Genomic DNA, 17,500 nt, shown 5'->3' on the forward strand with positions numbered 1-17,500 from the left:
TGCAGAGCTACATTTTAATATCACGTTTCATGTCATGGATTAAATGTCAGCTGTCATATTAGGTTTCATGTCGATTTCCAGGGTGATCTAGTATGAATCATCTTTTTTTACAGAATGGTTGGTAGATATTTGTCTGTTTTGTACTTATATGTGCAAAATATTGGTTCTTTCTGCAAATGAAGTATTGTATTAATTCCAACTATCTGAAATGTGTATTTACACATTCAGAAAGGTGTGCAGAGATAGAACTATCCTGCATAATGTGCATTTACATGTATTTGAGTTCTGAGAGCTTTCATTTCATGAGAATTTGTATTTTGCAAGTACATCAGTGTTATAGGTGATGTCTGATACCAGCTATAATTTATTTGTGAAAAGGAAAGGTTTTACACGCATTTTATAATATATTTTTCTTTTACTGTTGGAATGAAATTACTCAGACAATTGAAAATTTTATAACATCATGTGTTGATATGTGCAGACTATATGTATATTAACTTTTGAAGATATCAATATTGCAATGTCATATTAAGTTTAAAGGAATTTGACATCCCATTTTCTAGAAAATAGTAATCCATTGGATCTGTTTCATTTATCTGTTATTGGTCATTTGATGTATCTTAGATATAAACTATATCATTGTATAGTCATTTTCAGTTTTGTTTTATTTCCACAAGAATAGAGGAATATTTACATATACCATTTTCCATAGAAGTAAAAACAAATTTAAGATTGAGGTATCAGTCAGTGAAACAGTATAAAAGACATGACTATGCTATATAGGCCAGTGCCTAGTATCTATTTAAACTTTTACTTTCAGTAATACAAAATCTGTGTACTTGTTTCTCATAAGATCTCAGTCTGTGTTATCTTTAGAAATCAACCATTTTATGATAGAGGAGAGAAAAATTCTTAATCTATCTGCAAAAGAATAGGACTGACCTTTTACTATATGTATTATTTATATAGTCCTTCTTTCCAGAGGAAGGATGGGGAATACAAATTCATGAGGCATTGGTAGCCCTTTTTTTGTAAGAATGTCTCGTAAAGAGACACCAACTACGGCTGGCCATAGGGCAGGGCCAGAAGGAGGGTCAGAGTCACAGGTGTCCTCACCAAGTGAAGATTGCAAGTTTGTCAATGCTGCCCACCCAGAAGCTGTGAGTAGGGAAATTATATGAAATTATGTCAAGCAGTAGATAATTTACACACTTGAAATCTTAACTGTTATACATTGAATTAGGTGTTAATAAGCACAAAGTATATACCATGTATTAATGCAGGTGCTTGGTGGATTAAATGACTTGCGGAAAAAAGGACACTTCTGTGACGTGACCTTATGCGTAGATGGGCAGACATTCCCTGTACACAGATCAGTGTTGGCATCATTCAGTCCCTACTTTAGAGTAAGTGCTAAGTGCTGTTTAATCATTGGTGTATGTAGACTAAATGAAATTATTTTTGAGAGTAGATATGATGCACAAGACACAGATAGTAACTAGATGAACATATTTTATTTCAGTATTACAAATTGATTCAGTGATAAAGTATGTTTGGTTATCAAGTAGTTCCTCTCATTCCAAGTAAACAGTAACAGGGATTTTGATTACTTCCAGGCAATGTTTTTGAGCAGCTTAGCAGAGTCTCAATCAGAGCACGTAACCTTAAGTGGAGTTGATGCGAATATGGTTTCCCTCCTACTAGACTACGCATATACTTCTGCAATAACAATTACAGAGAGCAATGTTCAGGTGATAAAGATTTCTCATTTCCTTGTATAATTTTTGATAGTATTATGATGAGGCTTATTTCTTAGATTTTTAAAAACTTGAAACTATTCCCTGCCATATGCAATATAAAGTTTTGGTATTTCCAGCAACTGTGAATTCTTTTGGCCACTTATGAGTAGATGAAACAGAAACTTAATATCTAAATATTTCATCATATTTTTTTCCCATTATTCAAGGCCCTCTTAAGTGCATCAAACTTATTGGAAGTATCTGCTGTGAGAGAGGCATGTTGCCGATTCTTGGAGCGTCATATTGATGTATCAAATTGTGTTGGGATTCACTGCTTTGCTGAAGCACATGCTTGCCACGAGCTCACCAAGAAAGCCAAAGCTTATACATTAAGGTAGTGAAGGTTCTTTGTGTTATGAATCATTAAGTGTGTTTTTTCATTGCTATAATCGTAATAACAATTGTAACTTCATATCATTATTGTTATCACTATTATTGATAATATTGTTCTTTTTATTGTTATTATCATTACTTTATGTGTTGAACACTTGTTTCTATAGAACAAAAAAAAGCTATGTAATCTTTGCAATTTATGTAGTTCTTTTTCGTCAGGATTTCAGTGAAAACCATTGACAAATCATAGTGCAGATTAACTGCTGGATTACTTATGGCCTAGGACCAGTTGATAGATTCATTGTTGCTATGTATCATTATCAATAGCAGTAGTAGTAGTGGTGGTTTGTTATTATTATCATTTTCTTTTCATTATGATATATTAATTCTTGTGATCATTATATAGTTTTATTTTCTATGTATTTCATCACTGATAACTTCAGTTGACTTAAAGGTAACTGGTTTCTCTCATTCTTCAGAAATTTCACAAATGTGGTCGTAGGAGAAGAATGGTTGAATCTCCCTGTCGAAAAGGTTGTAGAGATAATATCTGCAGATGAGTTGGAGGTGGAAAGGGAAGAGCATGTGTTTGGAGCCGCCACAGCTTGGCTTCACCATTCCTACCAAGCAAGAGCACCTACTTTCCATAAGGTAATTTTGGGAGATTTTGATGATTGCATTTTATTTTTGTTTTTTGTTTTTTATGTACATACACACGCACAATAGCACACAAATGTACACACAGATACACGTTCAGGATTCTGTTCTTTCTTTTGCAGATCTTGGAGAATGTGAGACTAGCCCTTGTTAGTCCTTATTTTTTAGTGGATGTTGTGGAAGGAGAAATGGCCGTGAGGTCCTCGCCAGAGTGCCGTGTGATAGTGGAGGAGGCGAGGCTCTACCATCTCCTTCCCGACAGACGCCACCAGCTGACATCCCCGAGAACGAGACATCGAAGGAACACGAACACAACGACTGTAAGGATAATCTCTCATGGTCCAAATCCATTTTATAGTGTCTGGGATCAGCTTATAGAAAATGTGAAGGATTTTGAGAGATTGACATTAGTGCTGTTAATGTTAGTTTGTTTATATTTGTTGGCAGGTAATTGTGGCAGTGGGCGGTGAGGATAACAAACTTGTGTTGCGATCAGTTGAATGTTACGACCCACATGCTCACTGCTGGAGGAGTCTCTCTTGTCTACCGTTTGCCGTGAGGTGTGTTCATAGTATCATATATAACTGTATATGTTGTATGGTGATTTGTATGTCTGGTTTTGTCCAGTAAAGATCAAAGGAAACTTTGCTAGCAGTATCTGTCAGTGATACCATTGATGGTATCACAGTTTAGCTATTATTTGTTCCTATTAGTTGATTTCAGTTATTTGTTTTTATGGCAAAACGGTATAACTATTAATTGATCCGGGAAGCTGATGTAATTGCCTGTCTGTTCAGCATTATGGTTATTATGTGTAAGCTGAATTCTCTCATTAGTCTTTTTTCTGGAATTATGTAGGCTGAGCTTCATCCATCTCTTAGTATTGAAACATTTCAGATTCAAATAGTATTTGTATTTTCTAATTCATTAAATTAATTCCATTTTAGTGCTTAGTCACCAAGGAGTCAATTACTAATCCTACCAATTTCATTTGTTCAGTATTCATTTTAAGCCATTACATGAGGATCAAAATCTAGGCATTAGGCTTACATGAGTGACTCCTGGGTGTGTGGCTTGTAGACCCTGCCCACACAAACACTTGTGTGGCATCAAGACTGTTTGTCTTTCCTTTGCAATGTTATTAGTTCTTTTTATATATCAGCATTTTTGTTTTTTTACCATTTTCCATTGTCTATATTTGTCATATTTTATGATGAATTGTTGAGCTGACTCTCTCTAGGTAGTCTACAACTCTGCGCAATAACAATATCAATAAGTAACATTATGTTATTTGTGACATATTTATAAGGATCCTGAGCATGGAAACAGTATCCTCCCTAGAGCCATTACTCTTCTAAACAAGGCTCACAGATGATACATTCCACCCTTGTTTAGGGATGGAAACAGTACAGTGAGGCTAATCCTATTCCAAGAGCTTTGTGCACTCATGATGTGTCATTCCTGACACCCTGGCCCTCAGCCTAATTTTTCATTATAGCACATTTCAGTCACCTCCGTCTTCAGCCAAATTTTACCATATCCGCCCCTTAGCCAAATTTATTCATGATGTGAAGGTCACATCACTTGGATCCAGTGAGTTAATAGCATTAGGGAAAAAATTTAAAAATCAAGGAAACTGGAAGTGGCTGAGCACTTGTGAAACAATCTGTGTCCAAACAAAATGCACAAAGCAAAACTGCAGTGGACATTGCATGTCCTTGTGCCAAGTGGTTGACACTCAGCAGTGATGGCAATGATTATGGTTATATTATTTGTTAGAAAACCTGAAGTATATAAGAAAAAATAGTGTTGGGTCCTTTCAGAAAAGGAATTAAAATGTACATTAGGTGGTGTGGTTTCAAAATATTAAGGTTTGCATTTTAGTTTAGAGGCATCTTTTTATAGCTTTGTTCTACAATGCATATATGTAAATGTACATATTTGAAAAATCAAAATAATATTCTGATTTTCAGAGCTTCATTTATTTTATTTATTTATTTATTTAATTTAAGAGGGCAATTGAAAAGGGAATTTTAATGCTTAGGTTTACCTTTCAGTAAACATGGACTGGTTGTCTCAGGAGAAAATGTTATGTATTTAGCGGGTGGTGAATTTCCTGATGGCACTGTCACACGGTGCATGTGGCGCTATGATCCTGTTTTGGATGAGTGGCACGATCTAGCTCCTATGTCAATGCCAAGATCTGAATTAGGTAAGGGTTGTTATGGGTGTAATATTATTATTATTATTTATTTATTTATATATATATATATATATATATATATATATATATATATATATATATATATATATATATATATATATGTGTGTGTGTGTGTATATATATATATTTTTTTTTTTTTTTTTTTTTTTTTTTTTTTTTTTTCTTTTTTTCCCTATCATGGACTTTTTGTTCCCTCTCTCTCTCTTTATTCTCAAAACCTTGTCAGCTGTATGATTATGGCTTCTTTTAAGAATGCTCTTCATATATGTAAATCAGCTTTTCAAATTATTTATCCTGCTGTGTGTTGGTTAAAGACTTGAAATCCAGTTGTAACAACAAAAGAGTAGATCTCATAAGTTAGGCAAAATTCTCTTAATGGAATCTGCCTTGAAGACTTCATTGCAAATTTACCCATAGCCACATTCTTTATGTATGATTTCTTGTAAATAATTGTTGCCTCACTATTATTAGGCCTGAATGCGCTATTCTACACCCTACAGGAGCTGCCTCTCTCGATGGATATATTTATGCTGTAGGTGGATGGGATGGGTCCAGCCGATTGGACTCCGTGGAACGTTATGATCCACGTACAAACTCATGGAAGGAGGTTGCTCCAATGAAGTTGTCCCTCACATCACCTGCAGTGGCTGCCTGCCAAGGAAAGCTGTATGTTTGTGGAGGGGCCATCTTAGAGGATGGAGATGGCATTGACATGGCTCAAGTAGGTATTTTAATTAATTCCCTCATATTTTTATGAGTAGATTTTAGAATCATCGGAGTTCCCTTTAAGGTCTGTCTAATTTGAATTCCTTTATTTCAAGGTGTATGACCCTCACACAGACACATGGGAGCAGCTTCCTTCAATGATCATTCCTCGCAGTGGTTCAGCAGCAGCGGTTCTTCATGGACTCATTTATATTATTGGTTGGTTTATGTTGGGGATGATGATGATGATTTTTTTTTTTTACTGATATTTTTATGATTATTAATAATATAGTGATAATGATAATGAAAATCAATATTTTTATTATTAATATTATTATTATTATCATTATTGTCATTATTATTATCATCCAGCCACATATTTTTCCTTACAGGAGGATGGCATGCTTCAACAGAAAATACAAATAAAGTAGAGAGGTTTGATCCAAGAACCAGTACATGGCAAACTGTGGCCGGCATGTGTGAACGTCGCTATAGACCAGGTATATATTCTGCACTTATGCAATCATAAGCCACAACACATATCCAGAAAAACATATACTTACTTTTAAGTCAACTTCTTGTTTCATTTGCCAGTAGTATTTGTACAAAATATAAAGATACAATTATTAATGTGTATGTGTCAAGATTATCACCATTGTTTTTGCACCATTTGATGTTTTTATGACTTTTGGGAAGAAAGTATCCTTCAAATCCATCTCATAATTTCCTTATGGTTGAAAAGATGTATATTTGAATTATCCAATAATCTCATTTTAAATCATATATTGTGTATTTTTTTCTTTTTGTTTAGACCCTCAACCATGGGCTGGCATACCTGCTAGCCTCTTTGATTGTATTCTTTTTGCGAATTACTTTACAGAGTGATTTTCTCATCTATACTCTATTGGATAGTACTGCTCGCTTGAAGTGTAATTTACATTTTATTGCGTGTGTGCAGGTGTAGCAGTGGTTGACAGTAAGATCTACATACTTGGAGGAGAGGATGGTTGGGAGCATTTCCATGACACCATTGAATCTTACAGCCCCACAGAAGATAAATGGACTCCTATCGGTGAAATGCTGACAGGCAGATCATGGCTTTCCTGCGCACCACTCAGGGTTTGTTTAACTAAACAGTCAAAAGGAAAGATAGTTAAGACAAAACGCTGACATGTAGAACACGCAAACAGGAAGGGACAAATACAGTTGTGGTATGATTCAGAAATTAGGATGAAATGTCAAAATAACATTTTGTTTATCCTCATACACATAAGGTATACTGTAATGTTTATGTTTAGACAAAAATATTCTGTCATGATAGCTCATCCCACATCAGACCAGGTGATACTAGGACACAGACCATCAGATGACTGATGCCACATACTTCTCATACTTCTAAAATTATTCAGTTTTGTAAGCAATGTTGAAGATTTTCCATTTCTTTTTTCATGTAGATAGTTTCTTAAAAAAAAAAAATCAAGATTTATAGAATTAAGTTAATTTAAAGATTTTATTTGATGAATAGATTCAACTTTTAATTTTGATGTACACCATGCATGCTTTCATTGCATAATGCTTCACACAATCACTTTGCTTTTTTTTAAATAGCAGATAAATGTTTGTATATATACTTAAAGAACTTTATAACTATATTTTCAGATCAAAAAGGAGATTTTAGGCGACTTGGCGACACCCCTGTCTTGACATCCACGAGCCTCCACCAATCAGGCACGACAAACACTTTGGAAGTAGATGGAGCAACCTCCAACTCTTTCGATCCTGTAGAATTTTACATGGATGTGTTTGTGCTTTCTGAAGATAGTTCTTTTAGATCTAAGAGCATGATGTGTGAAGGGACTTTACTGCATTGTCAGGTTGACAAAGAATAATAATAAAAAAATAGTGAATGAATATTGGAAAGAATGCAGGCTGCAGAACTTTTAGTATGTTTATGAGGTATAGAAAAAGGGAAAGATCATTGCAGAAAAATAATTTATGTGTTCCACACACACAATTCACATGCTCTTTTCATTGGTGGAGGCTCAAGAACCCGGCATTGGTGTGGAAGGGGGCGACCCAAAGGGCAAGCTGGATGCTTTTTCTCATTCTCATCCCATTTTGTTCTTTTTCTTAGTATATGCTTGTCTTGCCATATACTTGCTTTTCTTTTCTTTTTCTTTTTTTCTATTCTTTATAAGTTCATTTGTGTGTTTGTTTGTTTTTGTCTACAAGACGCATTGCTCATTATACATCCTTGTCATGAGTGCTTATCATTGTTGATTTTATTCTTATGGAAAAAGAATCAAGAAAACCTGATCATGTGTTTCTCTCAGTTTCATTTTATGTGACTTAAAGTAATTATAAATGATATGTGATGTGTATTGTGTCTTGTGTATTTATTTATTCAGATTAATTGTATTCAGAGAAAAACAAATTTCTCTTACCTTTTTATGATGTTTCTCCTTTTATTTTATTCTCTCTCTTTCTTTCCCCTGCCTGCTCACAAATTATTTTGCAATTAAGGAAATTAGAGAGAGAGAAACCGTAGTCTTACAAGCTTTATTTAACTTTCTTAAGCATTATAGTTTAATTGCCTGGGTATTCTTTATTTGAAGCGATAAAAAGAAATTTGAGATGCTAGGGAATGATTGTGTAGGTAAGTTATATATACATACATACATAAAAAGAGATTTCAAATCAAACTGCCATAACCCATACAAAACTCAGTATAGAGCCATGAATGATGAGTTTTGTAGTTGTAGTTGTATGCCTTTGATGAAAATGATGCAAGTGATCCTCTAGCAATATATATAACAAAGTATTAAAGTGAAAGAGTATTAATGTCACGTACATTTCAGTGTCCCTTTGCGCTTCATGTATGACAGTCATGGAAGTGGCTTTTATAAAGATCTGTTTAAAAAAGATATTTTAAAAAATAGTAAAAAAAAAAGATGAAGGTTGCCATAACTTTTAGCTCATGCAATAAGCTAGTAGTGTAGGAAAATGGGAAAGTGGAGATATTCTGCATTGGCTGCAAATGCAAGAAAACAACTTGCAGATCTGAAACCTTTAGAATAGAAAAGTTTGTTTCTTTTACAGTTTCCACAACAGTTGTTTTTTGTAAAGTTGTTCACAGTCATAATTGAGTTTCCTCAAATATCACATTCAATTTCAGATTTTTTTGTCAGGTGTGATGTATGAAGAATCAATGTTCTTTTATTTCTTCTTTTTTCTTAAATGTCAGTCACAAATGCAGGCATTTTAAGGTATCAAAGCCTGAATATAAAATATTTTTAATTTAAAACAAAGAATCAGTCTTATCTCCCAATTAAGACCTGTATTTAGTAGCTTAGCATTAGTTATGATCATGTAGGTTAATGAGGTTGTGATATGACATGACATGAAATGGATGATATACCGTATGCTACAATATGAGTGATACCATATCATGATGTTTTAATGTCATACATCCTCTGTTAGAGCAGTTTCATTAGTAAGTGTATTGTTAGTATATGTATTTCATATTATTCTTTGGATGGGTGTGACAGATTAACAGTCACAATGTTTGATAACCCAGTGCTTTTGAAGACACCTTTCCTCACAAACTTAATCACAAATTATTTTTAGTTTCTTTCTCATTGTTTGGTTTGATCCATACATACTTTTTGGTTAACTGTACATTTATAAGCTTAGACCAAGGAATAGATTTTTTCTTCCTTTTATGAGAAAATGTTATGTTCATCTTTTTTCATCTATTATAACGAAATTTATATATTGATCGCTTTGTCTTTTCTTCTGTTCTGAGAATTTCTTTTTATTTGTTTGAATAGCGTAATGTACAACTGTTCATCCTTTTCTGCTCAGTGTTTCCAATACAAAGTTCAGCTCTTTGACAACTCTTGCTTGTAACTGTTTCATTGATCACTTGATACCCTAGCTCTGACTGCTTCTCCTACTTGTGTACAAGTCCTTACTATATGCTACTTGCCTTGTATGATTCAATAAAACCAATCCATAGCTATACTTTGGCAGGGGTTTGAAGTGAAGCGTGATCCATAGAGAAAAGAATTACTAAGTCAGTCTAATTTAGATGTTCCCATGGAATATTTACAGTATAATAGGTCTTTAGTATCCGTTGACTTATGGTTAGTGTTGTACAGTAATAACTTTTGTGATGGTTGCTTGTCCTTATTTACTCATATGACTGACTCAAGTCTGTTTAGCTGAGAGCAGAGGTTAGTATAGTGTCAGTTAACCTTGGTAGGTGTTCATTTTCTTAGAAGCATTGAGTAGAATTAAATGTGTTCTGTGGCAATCAAGTTTCCATTATGACAGGTTGCTTAAAAGGAGAATGTGAATGTAATGTGGTCATGTTCTGCATAACGTCCATGATACATTCATTGAAATGAGATATGTGACTTGAACACAATACTACATAGCTATATGGAATGCTGTAGTGAACCAGTATTAACTAATTAGCACTGTTTTTGATGGAGGTCATGGAAATAGTCTGTATTAGAAATATACTACGATGCACAATGCACAAAATTAAACACTAGATGCTACAGGCATATAAGCTATTGAACATTTCATGAATGGACTTTATGCAGTGCTTGGCTGATCATTGTAGATTTTACCCCCTAGTCTTAAAGAAAGTGTGTTCCAATGGGTCATATAACATTATTTTTGACCATATAATATCTGTGATATGTAGTTTTACTCGGTTTACTTTTCTGTTACATTTTTCACCCCTGCAAGAAATGGAAATCGGTTGACTTTCAAGATTTGTATTTTTAGTTATCACAGATGGACAGTATTAGACTAGAATAGTTGAGGCTTCATTAGTACATACATAACATATAAAGCTTATGTTTCAGGCCTCATAAGATTTAAGCATACAAGGTTATGTGAATCCTACTTTTGTTTTGAAGTTATTGGCAATATTTATGATATTTTACCACAGATGTTTATTATTTTAATTTTAACTGATTTGTGAAAATTATGCATATTTCTGCATAGTTTTATGCTGTTCAGGTTGTCATATATTTGACTCGCCAAAAAGGACATGGAATATTTGACAGTGGCTGTTGAATCTGGGCATCCTTTGTCATTTATTGTACCATGCAACGTCCATTAACCCATACTGTAGGTCTACATATCTCAGTAAAGTAAATGAAAATACTAGGATTACTTTTTATATATTTGATATCTGTATTAGGATACTTTAAGGATGTAGGCTCGAGTAATTTCTATGAAAAACTGGGAAGCCATTTTCACCAGATGTAAACTAGACTATACAGTTCATATATGTGAAAACATTTGGCAACTTATTTTATTCATTTATTAGTGACTAGCCTGTCTGCATGTATAGAGTGTGCCTAGGAGTGGGTGTGTGTGCTTGCTTGCATATGTGTGTGTGCATGATTACTTGTGTGCGTGGTTGTTTGTGTGGTTGCATGTGTTCATGGGTATGTGTATGTATATGTGTGTGCGTGTGTGTACACGTGCATGTGCGTGCGTGCGTGCGTGCGTGCATGGGTGTGCGTGCGTGCGTGCGTGCGAGTGTGTGTGCGAGAGAGAGAGAGAGAGAGAGTGTGTGTGTGTGTGTGTGTGTGTGTGTGTGTGTGTGTGTGTGCGTGCGTGCGTGCGTGCGTGCGTGCGTGTGCGTGCGCGAGAGTGCATGTGTGCGTGCGTGCATGTGTGCGTGCGTGCGTGTGTGCATGTGTGCGTGCGTGCGTGTGTGCGAGTGTGTGTGCGAGTGTGTGTGCGAGAGTGTGTGCGAGAGTGTGTGCGAGAGTGTGTGCGAGAGTGTGTGCGAGAGTGTGTGTGTGTGTGTGTGTGTGTGTGTGTGTGTGTGTGTGTGTGTGTGTGTGTGTGTGTGTGTGTGTGTGTGTGTGTGTGTGTGTGTGTGTGTGTGTGTGTGTGTGTGTATGTATGTGTGCGTGCGTGCGTGCGCGCGCGCGCGCGCGCGCATTGTGTGCATTGCCTGTGAGTTATTTGTTTGTTTTGTCTAACATTTTGGGCATTAACACACATGTGTCCCATATCAATTAAGATTATCAGAAGTGCCAAGTTTCATAATAATTCTACTACAAAATGAAACTACTACTTTAAACCAAATTTACATATTTCTGTCTACAGTCTCTGGTATTAGCCTCACAGTAATGTAACTGGGTAATCTTGGTATATCATGTGTTCATAACAGCAATGTTACAAAAGATTATATATGTGTATTTTATGATGTTTTTTTTTATATAATTACATATACATTCAAAATATATGTTCAGCCTTAACAGGGTAATTAACCTTGCATTTTGATATCCTTGTTAACTATTTCATGATAATTATAGCCAAAATGAGAAAACTATGTGAGGTCATTCAAAGTAAGACCATTCTTTTCATGAAGAACTACGAATAATAAAAGAAATGAAAAAAGGACGTTTTTGGCCACTCTGTACATATACCATGGAACACTACAGGTTATTTGATCCTATTTTAATAGATTTTCAGACCTCATACAGAAATTGCATTCAGCATAGTAAAGTACATTTTCCTGTCCCTTCTAACATACACAAATATACTGGTCTTACTATTTGAAGAATTTTTTATTTGTGAAGTCCAAGGCCAGAAGTCAGAAAAGTGGAAACCATGGAATTAAGTGATATAAGATCATTGTTTTATTCTTAACTGCCAGTTGTAGGAGAGAAGATGGAAATTTGCATGCTTGAAAATGTGAAATAAATAACATATATTCAATAAATTAGTGTCTTCTTTTGTAATACTTTTCAATATAAATTAAAAACTTACAACCAAGGTGAAGTCAAAGAAAGATGTGGCTGTCTTCAATAGTAGAATTTTTATCTGACAGCTATTTTTAATTTGAGGAAAATAATATGGTATAAAAATTCTTTATTAATAGTATGTCAAAGGGGATTTTGCACTCAGCTATCTCTTTTACTTTTATTTTGTCCATTCCTAAAAAAGAATTATAATCATGATAATAATTTGCATTTCTTTTTTCTTTTCAAATTATGAAACTTTTGTTACAACTCGTATCTTCCCAGAATAATAAAAAATATTTGTGAACCAAAATGCTAATAAATCTTATTATTTTATTTTTTTTTTATCTTACACAAATTAAATATTATTAACTGACCATTTTATGGATGCTATTATGTTTCAATTGTTCATAATAATCATGGATGTTGAAAATACAAAAATGCATAAAGCTTCATGTTATAATTATTTCATTAACAAACAATTTATTAACAAGTAACAAAACGTTTTGCAAGCTCTACTAAATACAGTCATACCAACAGTGCTAACAGCTGCTGTCATTCTAAGAAAACCTGTTGAGAATCTGCCTAAACATAAGGCCAACTTTTTTTTTTTTACATTATAATCTCACATTTCAACTCCATAAACATAGAAAGATATGTTTTATAATCAAGAAAGGAAGCACATTTAAATTCCAGAGAAATTTGATTGTGCTTTAACAACCACTGTAAACAAGAAATACACAACTGTACATACAAATTTCAGGCCTTTTATAATAATCAACAAACGCAGAACTGTAATATAGAATCTTTTAGGATAATAATATGTATCCTATAAGATAACACTTACAACAAATTAGTAACTGGCAACTGTATCATCTGTACCTGAGATTCTATGGATAAAAAAAAAAAGTTTGAAAAAATAAATCTTCAAATCTAATTTCTAATTTCTACTAATTTTTCCCAAAAACGCAGTTATAACAATGAGTGAGTGGAATTCCAATTCCTAATTTCTTTAATAATAATAAAAAAGAACCATGTATTATTTCACAAAATCAAAATAAAAAATCACTCATTCTTACAACCTGAAAATCTGAGGTCTCGACATCACTGGCTTCATAAAACCCTAATATAATTACTTTATTATTGTGTTATCAGTGCTACTAGCATACCTATGCAAAAAATTGTGAAACATATAATTTGGCTTTGTAATTTTTGGTATCTTTATTAAGAAAGCTGTCATATCTACCCTGTTACCGGCAACTATCTATTTATGATAAATAAACAAATATCTGTATATTGTCTGAAATCATAAATATATTGTCTGCAATCATAGCAAATATCTGTATCTTTTCAGAAATCATAAAAATATCCTATTTACAAAATATTTTCTTCTGTTACTTATAAGCTAAAGCTTTTGTATAAATCTAAAATCAAAACATTTCAAGGAATTTAATCCATCATACAAAATTTCATACTCATACTGAAATAAATGTAAATAAAGCACCACATTATAGACTGACACAGTAATTTCTCTGCCAGACAAACAATAATATAAAATAGTAAAAGAAACAATTTTCAAGACTGATCCAACAAAATTCTGAACTAAGAAGTAATGTCTTGAGCAACAAAGGACCATAAAATCCATAAAAAAGCTTTGCCAAAAATGGATATTACATCAAAATTCTTCAATAAAACAAGTTGAATATTTCAGCACATATCCCTAATCTGAATTCCTAAGATTTCATTCTATACACAAAGAAACCTAATAATAGAAAATTTGTCTTGACTAGACCCCTATAAAAAAGCAACACAAAAAAATTACAAATTATGAAGATTTCTAGATATCAGATACAAATATATATATTCTAGCTGCTGTATACATCTCCCTTGAAGATATTCAACATTAATCCTCATTATCTATAGCTTTACTTTAGAAGAAACAAATAACACAATGAATAACATGAATGATTGGCATACCAATACAAACAAAAACATTTGTGCTATATAAAAATGGATGGACTGTTTAGAATCAAAAGTATGGCTTGGAAAAAACATACAAGGGACAACCTTAGTTTCACAAGGCACATGAAAAGGCAACAGCGATACAATTTGTATCTCTATAGATTCATTAGGTACTTTCAATTTCTATTACCCTCCATTATCATACAACATACGGTTCTAATACATCTAATAAACGAGTGGTAAAGATTATAAATATATTAGAAAAGCATAATATGAGGATAATGCCAAATTAAGCTACAGAATCATATGAGAATGACCAATCATACATCTCTTGGTATCAAGAGAAGAGAAGTCTTTTTATTCAATGTTATTATAAAGTGTACAGATCTAAATATAATTATGGCTAGCTTTCCCCACTAATACACAAAAGACAGGCGCAAAGAGAGAATGAGAAAGTAAAGAGGGAAAAAGGAGTAGAAATGCAGACAAAAAGAGAGATCACACAGGTAAAGAGAGGCAAAAAAGAGATAATGGAAATATGTAAATGCAAGCCAGGCTGAAGACCACACTTACATAAAAATCCACTTCTATCCAAACATACGAAATTGAGAAAATGCTGTCATTTATGAATTATTTCTTCACATCCTATGAAGAAAAATGTTCTATTTTAAAGCACATATGGAAAATCTGAAGCTAAATGAGACCATTAACTGCCTAACTCATTAAAGATCTGGCTCTAAAGTTCTAGTTTAAATTAAGAAGATAAATTCACAAAAAACTGACACTGAGTGCCCTTTCCATATGTAATGTTTCGAGATAAATAATGAAATATCATGAAAACACAAAAAAACTGATATTGCAAAATGAACTTCTTAAGAAGTGCACATACAATATGGACACAGAAAGCATATATTCCTTACCTAAGTTAAAGGACATGCAAGTAAAATGAGACATGATTAAACTCCTCATTTACAAAAGCTTTTTTTATGTCTATGTTATTGTTTACAGATAACAAAAAAACTGAAAAAAATGAAAACACCTTGAATGTAATTCTAAATTAGATTTTATTCAGTTGAATGATATAGAAAATAGTCCTTAATAGTTATACCAAATTCCTCAAATTACCACAAAATACAAAAATAAATTCAATTTTCTGAACCATCATCTCACAGAACCATATAAAATCTTTGAAAAAAGTACATACATTTACATGTAAAACATCATCTTTTGTATTGATACATATGTTTGTGAGAGTATGAGAATGTGAGTGAGTACAAGCATGTGTAAGTGAGTGAGTGAGTGAGTGAGTGAGAGTGAATATGAGTGAGTAAGAATGAATGTGAGTGAGTGAGAGTGAATGTGAGTGTGAGTGAGTGTAAGTGTGAGTATGAGTGAGTGTGAGTATGAGTGAGTGTGAGTATGAGTGAGTGTGAGTATGAGTGAGTATGAGTGTAAGTATGTGTGTGAGTGAGCATGAGTGTGTGAATGTGAATGTGAATATGAATATGAATGTGAATGTGAATGTGGATGTGAATGTGAATGTAAATATAAATGCATATGCATGTGCGTGTGCATGTGCTTGTGCAAGTGTGCGTATGCATGGGCATGTGCGTGTGCATGTGTGCGTATGCATGGGCATTTGCCTTTGCGTTTACATGTGTGTGTGCAGCTTGTGCTTGTGCATTTGCGTATTCTGTGAGCATGTGATCTTACATGTATGTCTGCACATGAACTTGTGTATGCATATGTCTATATATGTGTACTGTACAGGTTAATGGTTGCATACACACATGAATATGCATGAGCATGTGCATCAGTGCATAAATGTAAATGTATACACAATGTATGCTCAAACCAAACTGCTTATCTACTCCTCACAGACTAGGTTCACAAAGAAGCCTCACAAAAAATGTATATACCACTCAAAATTCTCCTGTCTTTCCTCTTCCTATGGCACACTGCGGTGGGTTCAATTGCATTTTGTGCTTGTTCAAAATAACATGAAAGTATCAGATCATATCAGATCTAAATTAGAAAATCAATTCCACAATAGTACACATTATAGACTCACACCAATTATGGAACAAATTATAACTATCTACACCAAAATTTATTTTGAAACCAAAAATAAACTGAAAATATAATGGTATACAACCAATATACAAGTAGTCTTAATGCATATAAATGGTACAAATTACATCAGATTTATTAGTATCACAGACAAATTAATTAATGATCTCCCATGTTGTACACTATAAATAGAAGATAGAATACACTATTAGGTTTTTGTCTACAATATGGGTCATCAAGGCATTTTATCATACAAAGAAAGCAAAGGTGTTCAGATCCTCATTGATCTTATTAGTATTAAATCTTATTAAAGCTTTTATTGACACTGGGAAATAAATTCTCAAGCTAAATCATAAACACATCATGCTAACTTTAATCAGTCTCTCTCTACATAATCTGTTTGACTGAATCTTCTTAAAAAAGACAATCTTCCCTCAGTAGAGGAAAAAGCAATATGGAAAAAAAACATATTGGTATTCTAACCCTGTAGTTGATACACAATCTTGAGACCAGTAGCTGTAGTAGTTTCTCGTTCCAATCACCTCTCCTGGGACACATCAGCTGGTCTTTCTCCAGAGCTGTCATTTATTCCCTCCTGGGTGACTTGGACGACTGAGGTTAAGCTGGATTGAGACTCTGGGCCTGTGACAAAAGCCTTCTCTAGTGTTCTTGTCAGGGGTGAGGTGACAGCAGGGGTACTCTTGGCTTTGCTCAGCCTACGGACTGGTGTACTGCCCCCAGACGGCATGCTCTCACTATTTCTGTAAATTTGCAATTGTTGGATGTATAACTACAAATAGCACTGGCAACACTGAATCATGACGATTTATATTCTGAACTTGTTTCTGTCTCAGGTCTCCAAAGTAAAACAATATTCAGCAACATACATGCATGAAATATCCAACCTTCTCTTATATTTGGAGAAACTGCCAAGTAAATTCTTTCCAACATGAAACCTAGCATCAACTGTA

The 17,500-nt window shown here is 33.7% G+C and overlaps 2 protein-coding genes across 6 annotated transcripts in view; one reads left to right on the top strand and one right to left on the bottom strand.

The window, feature by feature from the left end:
* The window catches only part of LOC113803792 (kelch-like protein diablo), a 9,003-nt gene extending 335 nt beyond the window's left edge, over positions 1 to 8,668 (top strand). The window contains exons 2-14 of one of the 2 annotated variants that reach the window (XM_027354616.2): positions 983 to 1,160; positions 1,284 to 1,406; positions 1,617 to 1,751; positions 1,967 to 2,133; positions 2,612 to 2,783; positions 2,912 to 3,109; positions 3,237 to 3,349; positions 4,847 to 5,001; positions 5,514 to 5,734; positions 5,835 to 5,937; positions 6,111 to 6,218; positions 6,677 to 6,837; positions 7,378 to 8,668. In XM_027354616.2, the coding sequence (XP_027210417.1) occupies positions 1,038 to 1,160; positions 1,284 to 1,406; positions 1,617 to 1,751; positions 1,967 to 2,133; positions 2,612 to 2,783; positions 2,912 to 3,109; positions 3,237 to 3,349; positions 4,847 to 5,001; positions 5,514 to 5,734; positions 5,835 to 5,937; positions 6,111 to 6,218; positions 6,677 to 6,837; positions 7,378 to 7,422 (1,824 nt within the window). In that variant the 5' untranslated portion in view covers positions 983 to 1,037 and the 3' untranslated portion in view covers positions 7,423 to 8,668. Of the gene's footprint in view, positions 1 to 969; positions 1,161 to 1,283; positions 1,407 to 1,616; positions 1,752 to 1,966; positions 2,134 to 2,611; positions 2,784 to 2,911; positions 3,110 to 3,236; positions 3,350 to 4,846; positions 5,002 to 5,513; positions 5,735 to 5,834; positions 5,938 to 6,110; positions 6,219 to 6,676; positions 6,838 to 7,377 lie in introns of both variants that reach the window. The other variant, XM_070132018.1, reaches the window with a different exon arrangement.
* A 4,272-nt stretch (positions 8,669 to 12,940) lies between these two features.
* Snx16 (sorting nexin 16) overlaps positions 12,941 to 17,500 on the bottom strand; it is a 34,515-nt gene continuing 29,955 nt past the window's right edge. For 2 of the 4 annotated variants that reach the window (XM_070132019.1, XM_070132022.1), the window contains exon 12: positions 13,788 to 17,290. In XM_070132019.1, coding sequence (XP_069988120.1) covers positions 17,068 to 17,290 — 223 coding nt within the window. In that variant the 3' untranslated portion in view covers positions 13,788 to 17,067. Of the gene's footprint in view, positions 17,291 to 17,500 lie in introns of all 4 variants that reach the window. The other 2 variants (XM_070132021.1, XM_070132020.1) reach the window with 2 other exon arrangements.

This window comes from Penaeus vannamei, chromosome 17 (assembly GCF_042767895.1).
Source record: "Penaeus vannamei isolate JL-2024 chromosome 17, ASM4276789v1, whole genome shotgun sequence".
Lineage (NCBI taxonomy): Eukaryota > Metazoa > Arthropoda > Malacostraca > Decapoda > Penaeidae > Penaeus > Penaeus vannamei.